The following is a 14973-nucleotide window of genomic DNA, read 5'->3' on the forward strand; positions in this document are numbered from 1 at the left end:
ATACCCAGGCAAGGGTTAACACAAGATATTCCAAAATCCACTCCTATGGATTATACGAAGTGACAGCCACACACATTCGTTGTGGTTCCGTGTCCCGATGATCAACCCACTCTTGTGGGCAGAGGAGAGTTCCAAGCCTCAGCTGCGACTAACTGAAGCTATCAGCTTTTCCTCTCTCTCTCTCTCTCTCGCTTCTCCTCCTCCTCCTCCTCCTCCTCGTCCTCGTCCTCCTTCCCCCCCCCCCCTCCGTCCCTCCCTCCCGACTGCCTGTCTGCAGATCGCTCTCTCTCTCTTATGGTTCAGTCCACAGTTAGCGCTGTCAGCCTGTGACTGACGTCATAGCCCCGCCTCCTCACGCCGACGCTCTTGAAGAAACAGTCACAGTACGACCGCAGGCTCGTAACAGCCGCAACACAACTTCCCAACTTTTGAACTCAGTGCTTCAACTAATGAAGACAACCGTGCCATTTGCCTTCTTAACCACCCGATCAATCTGTGCAGTCTCTTTCAGGGAGCGATGAACTTGGAGTCTAAGATCCCTCTGATCATCGACACTGTTCAGGGTTTTGCATTTAACAGTGTACTGTCTCATACATTCGACCTACCGAGCTGCCAAGATGATCATCACTAATCAAATCTCACTGAGATTTCCCAGGTCCTGTTGAATTTATTGCCAAGTGCACAAGTACGGGAAGGTGCAGGTACAGAGAAACACTGACTTGTGGCAGCATCACAGGCAAATACATTCGGATAACACACGGAACACAAGTTATACAAAATATCGGTCAGTAACAATCTATAAATATGTTTTATGTCATTAACAATATATAAAATACATTGTGTCATGATCAATATTAAAATGTGCATTTTGTGTCAATAACAGACTTGGAAATGTTGAATTTGTTCCCTGTCTCCATTTCTCCTGTAATCCACAACCAGCTCCTTTCTTTTCGCTACAATGAGGGAAAGGTTGTTTTCTTGACACCACTGTGTCGGGGTGATGACTTCTTCTCTATTCGCTGCCTCGTTATTGTTTGGGATTCGGCCGATCAATGTAGTGTGGTCAACAAATTTAATTATCAGATTGGAACCCGCCACTGCAGCCCCACAGTGCACTATGTACTGAATGCAAAGCTACGAAATTGCATGTGAATAGCCTCCCCTCCCCCAACTCCACTCTTTCTGCGTCACCAGCAGACTGGGACATATCACATCTCGCTGCCTCCGCCAGGACATTAAACTGTGAACAACTGTGGTCAGGGACTGATCTCTGGGGTACTCCAAACGCTACCTCCTTCCAGTCTGAAAACGACCCACTCATCCAGCCACACACTACCGGCAGTGTATCGATCTCCAACGAAAAAGCCTAATCACCTACTCCCGATGTTCAATACCATTGCTGACTCTGAGTTTACCACCGTCAAATGCCGGGAGGGACATAATAATCAGAAAGTCTCTAGTCACAGCCGTGTAAATAAAATGTGATCTCAGTAGGTGTGTGGCGCATGCTCAGAATGCGAAGGAGACAGACAAACTGAGCCAAGTCACAGACTGATGAAGGGGAGGAATGATCCATTTTGATACAGAGAGGGAAGCAGAGAGTTTGATATTGTGCCTGATTCCGGAACTGTGGCCAGTTAGAAGATGAAGTCTTGTCCCCCCAAATTATTTTGAGTTGTGACAGTGTTTTTCTCAGAAGACACCATAGAAACTAAAATTATCTGAACTGAAATGTCCTTCACCCACTGACGTGGTTTGTAAACTTTTAACAGTTTAGAAAAGTCAAAAGATTTGAGTATGGCAATCACAAACACGTTAGTTGCTTTGTGATTGCTCGTTAGTTCTGCTGTATCTGTCAGTTCACCAGCGCTTGAATGCCGCCAATCCTTGAATATGGAGGCTGGAGAAGACAGCGCCCCACTCGCTACAAGGAGAGCCCGAACACGTGTCCATGTCCGTGATCTGATTGGATACATCGCCATGACGATTAGCAGTGGGACGTCATTCACTGGCTCTCATTTTGGAAGGGATTCCGTCTGCTATCGCAGATACACCAACAGCTTCGCACTGGGAAGCGGCCGTTCACCTGCTCCGTGTGTGCGAAGAGACTCATTCAGTTAACCCACCTTGTGATGCTCCGGTGAGTTCACAATAAATAGAGGCCACATTTCTGTCCGGAGTGAGCAAAGAGTTTTACTCAATCATCCCAGCTGCTGCAGCACCAGCAACTTCACATCAGGGAGGAAGTTCAAATTTGCTCCGTGTTAAATGTTTAACCATCACGGTGACTGAAGGCAGCTGCAGGTTCATGAGGGACTGTTACTGTCAGATTCTGCAGTTCTTGCGGCTGCTCATCACACCCAGGACTGAACCCTGGTCACTGAGCATTGGAGGAGTCTGTTCTGCTGATGTTAGCCTTAAACTAGACTGGTGTTTAATATTGTGGATCTGTGAAAGGTAAATCACTTCTGTATCAGATCCCGTGTCTCAGGTACTTACTGTCTCTACCGCACTCACAATGTACACTAGAGAGGCCATTCGGCCCTTCTGTTTTCTGCCCATGTTTCTTTTCCATATCAGTATATCAAAATCTACCCCTGCCGTTCCCCTCTCACTCTCCCTGTGATGACAGGTTGCAAATAGTCACCACTCCGTCTGATAGGAGATTTCCCTTGAATTCCATAGAATCACAGAAATCTACAACACATTATAGACCCTTTGGCCCACAATGTTGTGCCAACCACGTAACTTAGTCTCTAAACTGCCTAGAATTACCCTACCGCATCGCCCTCTATTTTCCTAAGCTCCATGTACCTATCTAAGAGTCTCTTAAAAGACTCTATTGTATCCGCCTCTACCACCGTCGCTGGCAGTGCATTCCATACACACACCACTGTTGTTTAAAAAACTTGGCTCTGACATCTCCTCTGTATCTACTTCCAAGCACCTTAAACCTATTCCCCCTCGTGTTAGCCATTTCAGCCCTGGGAAAAAGCCTCTGGCTATCCACACGACCAATGCCTCTCATCAGCTTATACACCTGCATGAATTCCCTGCATGATTTTCTCCAGGCTGAATAAGACGATGAGCTCACTGTGGTTGTGACGTTCTTCAGGGCTCCGGACGAAGATGGTTGAACTCCTTCTTCTCCGCTCTTTTCAATGTTTTAGGTCATTCTCACTAATTTCAAAGGTCTTCACTCGAACTGCTGGGTTGTTACAATGCACCTCTGAAGTCTGACAGCAGACTAGCGAGTGAATCTTCGATGGAGCAGAGTCAGAAACCAAGTTGCCAGTCAGGGATTTGGGGTTCCAGAAAGAGATGGGGCCTGGAGTTTACAAGGAGGAGGAAGAAGAGAAACCGAACCTGCAGGATGGGGCTACAAATGAAAGATCAGACACATTTGGAAACTGCTTGATTGAAAAAAAAAGGTGATTAAATTCTGCAAAATACTGGAGGAAATCAACAGATCAGGCAACAATTCTGGAGAGGAATAAATAGAGAACGTTTAGGCCGAGCCCCTTCCGCATGCCTAGACTGTGTACTCCTCTGCTTAGTTGCTACCTGAACTGCACAGTTCCTCCAGCATTGTGTGTGTGTGTGTGTGTGTGTCTGTATTTCTAGCAACTGCAGAATCTCTTGTGTTTTATATCTGCCTTTGCAAGAGGGTTGTCCGATAGGCATCAAATAAATGGAATGCCTGTTGATATTGAGTATATTGGTTTTTGGAGCCGCTTTCTACGTTAAAACAGCTACACAGTAAAAACCCTGCGGTGTGGACATGAAGCCGGTGCTAGCAGGAATGTTTAATGGCAGCTCGATTACCCATAAATCCCTAGGTTTAAAATTTCGCTGCCTCTGAAGCAACGATCAAATGCGCAGGCATCAAGGTCGATGACGTCGCCGAATAGCACGCATGCGCACCGTACACAAAGGACCTCAGGAGGATCGGTAAAGGTAAGAATGATTTTCCGGGCTGCTATCTTAAACACCCACAGAGGGACATTTGCTGTCAACTCTGGACATCATAGTCCGCAATCCTGGGACAGTCCTGCTCTCTTCCCTCTCTCTCAGCCCCACGATCCGTACGCGGGCCCCGGGGAACTTCCGGCTGATGAGGGAATGGGAACCGATGGATCTCTCGGACAGAGCTGAGCTCCAGCTATCTAAATGCAAGGATTAGGAGCTCGGAGAAAGGGAAGAAACATCTTTTACATCACCAGTTGAGAAAATCACCTTTGTTCTTTCTCCAATCGTAAACAAGAGAAAATCTGCAGATGTTTGAACTCCAAGCAACACACACAAAATGCCGCAGGAACTTAGCATTAGTGCTCTTTTCCATAGATGCTGCCTGGCCTGCTGAGTTCCTCCAGCATTTTGTGTGTGTTGCTTGAGCTACCTCCTTTTGTTCTGCATTGTTCTACCCGTGAGAACATGTTTTGACCCATTCTCTCTGGGTAAATAACGATATCAAGCACCTTTGTCCTGGGCAACAAATAGCTTTCACATCACAAATGTGCCAGACTCCAATGAGACAGAAAGACTACTGCCCTTCCCTTTATGTTCACTGGCATTGCCACCACTGAGTTCAACACCATCTGTCACTTGGGGGAGGGTTCAGGGGATATATTTATGTACAATACAGAAACTGGTGTTACAGTATTGTTGCGATGCAAAAGTTGTTGGAGAATTTACAAGTGGGAAGAAGTGGAGTGATATTTGGAAATCTGACTTTTTAAAGTATCATTTAGCAAGCAAATCACATATGGATGATGTACAAAAGCTCTAGTGAAAAAATCCCTCATAGCCCGCTACAGGCCTGCTGCATAGTTTGTGTGAGAGTGCACATGAACTCGATCAAACCCAGAGGAGATCAAAGTTCTTATCAATTGTGATTTGCTAGCTGTTAAAAGAAATACCTCCCTATTTAAAATTCAGTGTGCGCATGTTGTTGTCAGTGGGTAAAAATTGCACAGCACAAGGTGTTTCGGCACACTGGTCATTACAAATTAGGCGGGACATTGGTGGGAAGACGGGGAGACCTCCAGTGCCCCTGATACCCTCACATACAAGATATGCATCCAGCTGCAGCCTGTAACCCTGCACTTTAAGGAGCTGGAAATGGATGAATTCTGGATCATCTGGGAGTCAGAGGGGGTGATAGATATGATATCAAGAGAGGTGAGTTACACCCAAGGTGCAGGACACATTAAACTGGGTGAGAGTCAGGAAGGGGAATGAGGTTAAATATCCATTGCAGAGTACTCTTGTGGCCATCTCGTACGACAACAGATAGACCACTTTAGAAACTGTTGGGGGGATTACCTGGCAGAGGAATGTCAAATGGTTGATAGGGGATTTGTTAGTTTGGAGATTAAAACTAGCAGAGATCTAATATCCTGGTGGTAAGGCTTGCTATTGCTAGTGTGTGATGGGGAGGGTGTGTCGTGAAACTAAATTTGCAGGGGGGAATTGGAGTCAGAATGCCGGAACAGATAGTGAAGTGGGTGAAATGAATTGACTTATATCATTCATATACATGAGGAGCAGAAATCTTCATATTACTTCTTCATCGAAATGTGCAATGTGTAATTTATAATAAATGGTTTGTACATAGGACAGTGGTTATAACAGAAACACAATTGTATCAGCATAAATTAATCAGTCTGTTGCCCTGGTGGAAGAAGCCGTCCAGGAGCCTGTTGGTCCAGCTTTTATGCTGCGGTACCATTTCCTGGAAGGTAGCAGCTGGAACAGTTTGTGGTTGGGGTGAGTTGGGTCCACAATGATCCTTTGGGACTTTTTATGCACCTGTCTCTGTAAATGTCCTGAACAATGGGAAGTTCACAACTACAGATACGCCGGGCTGTCCGCACCACTCTCTGCAGAGTCCTACGATTGAGGGTAGTACAGTTCCCATATCAGGCAGTGATGCAGCCAGTCAGAATGCTCTCAATTGCGCCCCTGTAGAAAGTTCTTAGGATTTGGGGCCCCACCCATCCCAAACTTCTTCAACCGTCTGAGGTGAAAGAGCCGCATGGCCACATACCACACAGCCGGTATGTACAGACCACATGAGATCCTCGGTGATGTTTATGCCGAGGAACTTGAAGCTGTTCACTCTCTCAACCCCAGATCCATTGATGTCAATAGGGGTTAGCCTGTCTCCATTCCTTCTGTAGTCCACAACCAGTTCCCTTGTCTTTGTGACATTGAGGAAGAGGTTGCTTTCTTGACACCCAGACAGACGTTGTTCAGACCTCAGACAGAGTCAGCAATCAAATGGTTGAGCCTGGAGCGATGAATGTGCTGAGCTGTGTATATCACAATGCAAGAAGCATCGTAGGAAAGCCAGATGAGCTCAGGACAGGGAATTATGATATTGTAGCCATTATTGGGACTTTGTTGCTCCCAACACTCTGAGAGATTTAGAGAAACAAACTTTGTAGAGATTGCAGACTATGCTAAGAAACAAAGGTTGATATAGTAAGCGATTTTAACTTTTTATATATTGAGTGGAACTCCCATACTGTAAAAGGACTAAATGGGGTAGAGTTTGTCAAATGTGCCCTTAATCAGGACGTAGTATTCCTGACATAGAGGTGTGCAATAAGCTGTTAGGAAATGATCCAGCATTAGTGACAGAAATTAGTGTATGGGAACACTTTGTATCTAGCGATTGTAATGACATTAGGTTCCAAGTAAATATGGAAAAAGAGAGGGCTGGACCATGGGTTGAGATTCTAAATTGGAGAAAGGTCAATTTTGATGGTATCAGAAAGATCTAACAAGTGTGGATTGGGACTGGCAGTTTTTCTAGCAAAAGAGTACTTGTAAGTGGGAGTTCTTCAGAAGTGAGGGTGTAGAGTTTGTATGTGCCTGCCAGAATAAAAGTTGTAAGGTAACTGGTACAGGGAAACTTGGGTTTCAAGAGATACTGAGAGCTCGGATATTTTGTTCCTCTAAATGTCTCAGACTGCTGGGTGCTACCAAGACTCATTAATGACTGACTCATTAATTATCAGTCCAAGCCCTGAGCTTATCTGACTTTTTGTTTAGTCATCCTCTGTTGGTTCCTAAAAGCTTCCCAATAGTTTTTTGTTCTTTTGTCTGTCCTCTCTTTGGCTTTTATGTTGGCTTTGGCTTCTCATTTCAGCCACGGTTGTGTCCTCCTGCCTTTCCAATGCTTCCACTTCTTTGGGATGTATCTGTCACTCAGCTCTGGAATTACTCCTAGAAACTCCAGCCATTGCTGCTCTGTTGTCACTCCTACCTTTTCCCTTCAAACACGTTTGGCCAGCTTCTCTGTCACAGAAACATGGAGAAGTTCAGTACAGAAACAAGCTATCTGTCCCTTCTAGTCAATGCCAAAAAAAAATTTAAGCTGTCTAATGCAACTACCTGCACTGGGACCATCGCCCTCCATACCCCTACCATCCAGGTACCTATCAAACTTCTGTTAATTGAGAAATCAAGTACATATTCAGCACTTGTGCTGGCATCTCATTCCACACTCTCACGACCATTTCAGTAAAGAGCTTTTCCAACTGTTCCTGTTAAATTTTCACCATCCCCACTTACCCATGACCTCTGGTTGTAGTCCCACACAACCTCAGTGGAAAAAGCTGCTTGCATTTACCCTATCTATACCCTCAATTTTGTAGACTTCTAACAAATCCTCAAAGCAATGTTTAATTTCCTTGTTTATGTTTAGAGCCTTTTTTAGGTTTATGAAATGATGAGGGATGTTGATCGTGTGGATAGCCAGATGTTTGTTACATTGGCCTTTATAAATCAAAGTATAGGGTATAAGAGTTGGAATGTAATGGTGAAGTTGTATTAGACATTGGTAAGACTGAATTTGGAGTATTCTGTGCAGTTTTGGTCACCTAATTACAGGAAGGATATTAATAAGTTTGAAAGAGTGCAGAGGAGGTTTACAAGGATGTTGCTGGGACTTGAGAAACTGAGTTACAGAGAAAGGTTGAATGGGTTAGGACTTTATTCCCTGGAATGTAGGAGAATGAGGGGTGATTTGATAGAGGTGTATAAAATTATGATGGGTATAGATAGAGTGAATGCAAGCAGGCTTTTTCCACTGAGGCCAGGGGAGGAAAAAAACGGAGGTACTGGGTTAAGGGTGAAGAGAGAAAAGTTTAATGGGAATATTAGGGGGTGCTTCTTCACTCAGAGAGTGGTGGGAGTGTGGAATCAGCTGCCAGATGAAGTGGTGAATGCGGACTCACTTTTGACATTTAAGAAAAACTTGGACAGGTATGTGGATGAGATGGGTTTGGAGGGATATGGCCCAGGTGCAGGTCAGTGGTACTAGGCAGAAAAATGGTTCTGCACAGCCATGAAGGGCCAGAAGGCCTGTTTCTGTGCTGTAATGTTCCATGGTTCTGTTGTTGAAATTTCCCAGGGAAGAAATGGCTAACATGAGGGGGCATCATTTTAAGCTGCTTGGAAATAGATACTGAGGGGATTTTGGGGTAAGTTTTTTACACAGAGAGTGGTGGGTGCGTGAAATGCACTTCCAGATATTTGTGTGAGATTCCCACCTGCATGTTAACAAAGGCTATTTGCGTCAGAGTGTTCAGTTACTGTGGGGCCAGCAGCCCATGCAGCTCAGTGGTAACAGGGAATAATACCAATGGAGAGAGTCAAACTGAGCCAAGTCACAGATTGGAGATGGCAGAAATGCTCCATTCTTATAGAGACAGGAGGAGCATCAGAGAGTTTGATGGTCATTCCAGATACCAACACTGTGCCCAGTTTGAAGATGATTTCTCTCTCCAACTTGGGATGAACTTCACTGTAACAGTGTGATGTCAGATCACACCTTGACAACTCAAGTGATCTCATCTGAAATGTTGTCCTACACCCGTTGATGGATTTTGTAAATCTTTTTTACAGGTTAAAAATGACAAGGAATTTGTCTACGGGAATCCCGAACACAACACGCCAGTTTTGCTGTCTTTGTCCAGATATTTAAGAAGTGCAGCAAGGGATTCACACGATCATCCTTCCTGCTCAGACAGTGGGAATGGATTCACTCAGTCATTTCAACTGAAGGTACTTCAGCAAGATCACACTGGGCAGAGGCTGGTCATCTGCTGAATTTGTGGGAAGGGATTCACTCGGTCATCTGACCTAATGGCTCACCAGCGAGTTCACACTGGGGAGAGGCCGTTCATCTGCTCAGACTGTGGGAAGGGATTCATTTCGTCATCTAAACTGAAGATACATCAGAGAGTTCACACTGGAGAGAGGCCGTTCACCTGCTCAGACTGTGGGAAGGGATTCACTCAGTCATCCTACCTACTGGTACACCAGTCAGTTCACACTGGGGAAAGGCCGTTCACCTGCTCAGAGTGTGGGAAAGGATTTACTCAATCATCCACCCTAATGGCTCACCAGCGAGTTCATAGTGGGGAGCGGCTGTTCACCTGCTCGGACTGTGGGAGGGGGTTCACTCGGTCATATAAACTGAAGGTACATCAGCGAGTTCACACTGGAGAGAGGCCATTCACCTGCTCGGACTGTGGGAAGGGATTCACTCAGTCATGTCTACTGAAGTTACATCAGCGAGTTCACACTGGGGAGCGGCCGTTCACTTGCTCAGACTGTGGGAAGGGATTCACTTGCTCATCTCAACTGAAGGTACATCAGCGAGTTCATACTGGGGAGAGGCCGTTCACCTGCACAGTCTGTGGGAAGGGATTCACTTTGTCACCTCACCTACTGAGACACCAGTTAGTTCATACTGGGGAGTGGCCATTCACTTGCTCAGTCTGTGGAAAGGGATTCACTGAATCATCTTTCCTGCAGAGACACCAGTCAGTTCACACTGGGAAGTGGCGGTTCACCTGCTCAGACTGTGGGAAGGGATTCAATCGGTTATCTCACCTGCTGTCACACCAGTCAGCCCATACAGGGAAAGGGCCGTTCACCTGCTCAGTCTGTGGGAAGGGTTTCATTTCGTCATCTCAACTGAAGATACATCAGCGATTTCACACTGGGGAGAGGCCGTTCTCCTGCACAGACTGTGGGAAGGGATTCACTATGTCATCTCATCTGAAGGTACATCAGAGAGTTCACACTGGGGAGAGGCCATTCATCTGCTCAGACTGTAGGAAGGGATTCACTTCGTCATCTCAACTGAAGGTACATCAGAGAGTTCACACTGGGGAGAGGCCGTTCACCTGCTCAGACTGTGGGAAGGGATTCACTCGGACATCTCAACTACAGAGACACCAGCGAGTTCACACTGGGTAGAGGCCGATTTCATGCTCAGACTTTGGGAAAAAATTCTCTCAGCCAAATCCACCAAATGTGTATCACTGTTGACACTGGGGAGATTCCGTTCACCTGCTGTGAATGTGGGAAGCGATTCACTCATTGAATTAACCTTGCGTAACTCTCACTTCAGTTAGCAGCTTAATATAAGGGGTGATAGACCCCAGCCTGGCTAAACTTAAGAAATCTCGTTTGGATGGATGCTGTGTGATGTGTCCCCTGCTACAAATCAGTACCCTGAAATAACAGTAAACAATATGTGATTAAACAGTTGAGCTTTGTAATTCTTACTTTGACCAGAGGGTTAGTAATGAAAACAAATAAAAAAAAGAAAAAGGGCCCACTCTCTCCATTTGCATTTTCTCATCTCTCCCTGTCAAAAGACCATGAAAATCACTCTTCCAGACTCACAAGAAAGAACATTTCTGTCATTGGACAGCCCCACACTCCAAAACCCTGTTATCTCTAGTCATAGCCGAAACATTGCTGCTACTGAGAAACCATTACCTCAGCTGGGAAACATTACTGAGAGGTCGTTACATCAGCAGTGACACACTACCAGGTTCACACTGGGGAGAAAGTTTCAATAAGCTGCAAGCTGGATATTTGTCCATCACCGTTGCTGAATGCAACTTCGAGAGTGACTGTCGGTGTTGAACTCTGCAATTATTGCTGCTGCTCACCACACCCAGTTCTGCACCCTGGTCACTGGGCATGGGAGGAGTTTCATCTGCTGCACATTCACCTTTAATGGGACTGGAGTTTAATTTTCTTGGTCTAAGACAAATAAATCAGTTCTATTTTCAACTCTTTCTCTGGTACTTACTGAATTTATAACACACCTAGTGTACAGTAGTGAGTCAACTCAAGCCAGCTGGACGCTGCCAGTGATTCAGTTCCACGACAGTCCTTTTAAATCCTCCCCTGTTGTTCATCTCTCGCTCTCCCTGGATGGTGAGATCCACCACTGGATCCATCATCCCGTGGTGACGGATTCCAAACAGACACCACTCTGTGGTGAAGAGGATTCCTTTGAGTTTTCTGCAGAGTGAAGAAGTCGAGGAGAAGGAAATCAGAAGTGGGGCGTGGCAATGTCAGAGTAGAAACATTTTGAAGCTGATTGACAGAGAAAATCTTTTGTTTGTCTGACTGATGACACGAACAATACCTGTGGTGAAGTGCTCCACTGGTCGAGGAACATATGTCTGTTGGGAAATGCTTTATCTATTAAGGGAGTTGTTCCTGCTTGTTTATCTTGTAATATTGTATCCGGATGGTTATTATGAATTGTCCTATCTGAAATAATGTATTGATTAATGTATAATTTTGTCACCATCTCATCTGCTCAGATCGTTGGGATGTCTCCCATGGAGGATCATACTCGTTCAACTGATTAATGTTTCCTTCCAGAGTGATGATTCATTTTTCTGAGTTGGCCTCTCATTTAAGTTTTCCGGTCTGTATTTCTTATCACAATTGCATATACACACATGGAGTGCTGAATCCAGTTCATTTTTGATGAAAATATATATACCTAGAAGTTTTATCTGACTGTTCTGTGATATTTTTTATTTCATGTATATTATTTCTCTTCCTCCATCTGTCCAAGGTAGTGTTAATCTAAGTGGGTTTGAGTGTAAATAGTCTTTTCTAAAGCTTTTTTAAGTTCTGGTTTATCTTTCTAAATTTTACTTATTGAAATGGGACCAAGATATTTTTATTTAAAAAAAAGTCGATGTCAGTATTGATGAAAGTGTTTATTGCCTGTGTTGTATTTGTTAATTACTGAGCTCTATTTGGTAGTTCTTTTTAAAGCCTTGAACTGAATTTTGTCAAAGGTTTTCCCTATTTTGCTCTACTTTCTATTTTATTTGCTTGTTGATATTCCAGATATGTGGGTATCAAGTGTCCTGGTGAAGGGTCTTGGCCCGAAATATTGGTTCCCATCCATAGATGCTGCCTGACATGCTGAGCTCCTCCAGCAGTTTGTGTGTGGCTCTCTAGATTTCTAGCATCTGCAGGTCCTCTTGTTTCCCAGATACTTATATGGTTCTTGAAAGAAGAAGCCAAGAACAAGCTGGTAGTGGGGTTGTGTGGCTCTGTTGGTAAAATATTAAATAAAATCATTAGAAAGAAGTGGCATAGGGTTGGAAGGTGTAAAATCTGTGGGTAGAATTAAGGAACAGCAAATGTAAAAAAGAATCCCTGATGAGAATTGTACAGAGACCCCCAAACAGTAGTAAGTATGTGGTCTTCAAATTACAATGGGAGATAGAAAATGCATGCCAAGAGGGCAATGTTACAGTAGTCATGGGGGATTGTCATGCAGGTGATTAGGAAAATTGGGATGGTGTTGGTCTCAAGAGGAGGAATTCCTTGAATGCCTACAAAATGCTTTTTTAGAGCAACTCGTGATTGAGCCCACTTGGGGGTCAGCTTTTCTGGATTGGGTGTTGTAATAAACCAGAATTAATTAGGTCACTTAAGTCCAAAGAACCTGTAGGGGTAAGTGATCTTAATGTGATCAAATTCACCCTGACATTAGAGAAGGAGAAGCTAAAGTCAGGTGGAATAGAGAGAATGCGAGAGGCACGAGAGAAAAATTGATCTAAAAAAAACATGGGCCGGGACAAAAACAGAGCAGCAATGTCTGGAATTTTTGGAAGGCACAGGATATATACAGTGGCATGCAAAAGTTTGGGCACCCCTGTTCAAAATTTCTGTTACTGTGAATAGCTAAGCGAGTAAACGATGACCTGATTACAAAAGACATAAAGTTAAAGATGACACATTTTTTAATATATTTTAAGCAAGATTATATTTTTATTTCCATCTTTTACAATTTCAAAATAACAAAAACGGAAAAGGGCCCGAAGCAAAAGTTTGGGCACCCCGCATGGTCATTACTGAGTAGCACCCCCTTTGGCAAGTATCACAGCTTGTAAACACTATTTGTAGCCAACCAACAGTCTTTCAGTTCTTGTCCAACCTGAAGTAAACCAAACTGCACCCCTTTGTCACCACTGGGAATATCTGTTTCTGTCAAGGTAACATACAAATTGTTCACTTTTGCTAAACAACTGACAATTGATGAAGTTCCTGTGTTTTCTTCCATTAATGTTGCTGCCTTACAGCAAAACTAATCCTCTCACTGTGTCAGAATCAGTGATTAAATCAGACCCCAAACACTGTGCTTTCATCCCTGCACGTTATAACTGGAACCATCTCACTGAGGGTCTGATAGGGACATGGGATCACATCTCCCCTGCTTCTGACATTTCAAATACCCTCAAAATGGTTTTCTGATTCAGTCTGAAGGTTATGGTACATTCAGCTCGTCGTCAGACCTGACAAACCATGTCTTCCCACAGCTGGTTCCACCTGTTGGTGTGTCCTCTTTCCTCCACCTCCAGGGAAGCTGCATCTCCACACAAACTCCTCACTTGAGACGACTGTCTGTACCCGTGACACAGGAAATCACATCACTGTCACTCTCCTGATACCGTGTCTGACCTGCTCACCTCCGGGTATCCTCCATCAACAAGCCTCTTCCTCAGTCACCATCTGTGAGATTATTTAAAAATACAATCACTGTAGAACGATCTATCAGACAGCTCCTGTACCCCTCCATCCCGGACGATGGTTTGCTGATTAAAACTCTCTCTCCTCAGCCCCTTCCCTATTCCCTTTCCCCTTGCAAACTCCAGATATGCCAGCTGATCCGAACCCACTGTGAGGACATTTATATCTCACAGGAGGATGTGTTGTTCTCTGATACAGAGGTCACTGACACCACCACTCAGCCGGCCGGGCAGCATCTATCAGAGAGAAAAACCACACTCCCACCCCACCCCCCGCATAAAACAATGCAATCAGAGGTTTATGATCATTTTCAATATCAAAAGATTGTCCTGACACAAACTGATGAAATGCCTCACAAGGAAACAAAATGCTGAGCAATTCTTTTTCAATCTGGGCATAACCTGTTTCTGGATCAGATAATGAACGAGTTGCATGTGCCACTTGTAGCCGTTCCTTATCATGTTATGATCATTTTCAACATCAATAGATTGCCCAGAGGGAATCGGAATGAAAATGTTTGGACACCAGGAAGTCCCGCTCGGAGCGGATAGTTCAAAGGTTAATTTATTATCAAAGCAGGTGTCCGTAAACAATTCTTGAGCTTTTTTTCTTCTCCGGGAAACCACGAAACAAAGAAAGAGCATGAAAGTCGTTCAGAGAGAAAAATCAAACTCCCACCTCAACCCCCGCATCAAAAAGACAGCATCCCAATCATCAAACCCCCAAAATCCACCCCTCCCGCACAAAAGGGAACAATATCGTCGACCGCCACCCCCCCCCCCCCCAAAACAACCCTACCCCGCACAACTGCGGAGGAGCCGGTGTCACCAGTGTAGAGGCGGCCGCATCGGGAGCAGCGGACACAACGGGCGACCCCGGAAGATTCACAGGTGAAGTGTCGCCTCACCTGGAAGGATGTTTGGACAACGGAGAGAGTTCGACCGTCCGGCCCTTTCACTGTGACACCCTGAACTCCACATCAAATCCGTCCAAACGAATCTGGGTGAACTTTAATGACCAATAAATATAAATCCTCTCAGCGATCAGCTGTCTCAGTGATTCCCTGACTCTGAGAGGAAGGGGTATCTATGG

General features: G+C 44.8%; 1 protein-coding gene across 1 annotated transcript; it reads left to right on the forward strand.

Moving 5' to 3' along the window:
- The first annotated feature begins 3903 nt into the window (after positions 1–3903).
- On the forward strand, positions 3904–11845 carry LOC140721237 (uncharacterized). The gene is made up of 2 exons (XM_073036089.1): positions 3904–3957; positions 8917–11845. Exon 2 carries the CDS (start codon positions 9157–9159, stop codon positions 10276–10278), a length of 1122 nt encoding a protein of 373 aa, XP_072892190.1. The 5' UTR covers positions 3904–3957; positions 8917–9156; the 3' UTR covers positions 10279–11845.
- Positions 11846–14973: the final 3128 nt, after the last annotated feature.

Source organism: Hemitrygon akajei, unplaced genomic scaffold (assembly GCF_048418815.1).
Source record: "Hemitrygon akajei unplaced genomic scaffold, sHemAka1.3 Scf000053, whole genome shotgun sequence".
In the NCBI taxonomy this organism is placed as follows: domain Eukaryota; kingdom Metazoa; phylum Chordata; class Chondrichthyes; order Myliobatiformes; family Dasyatidae; genus Hemitrygon; species Hemitrygon akajei.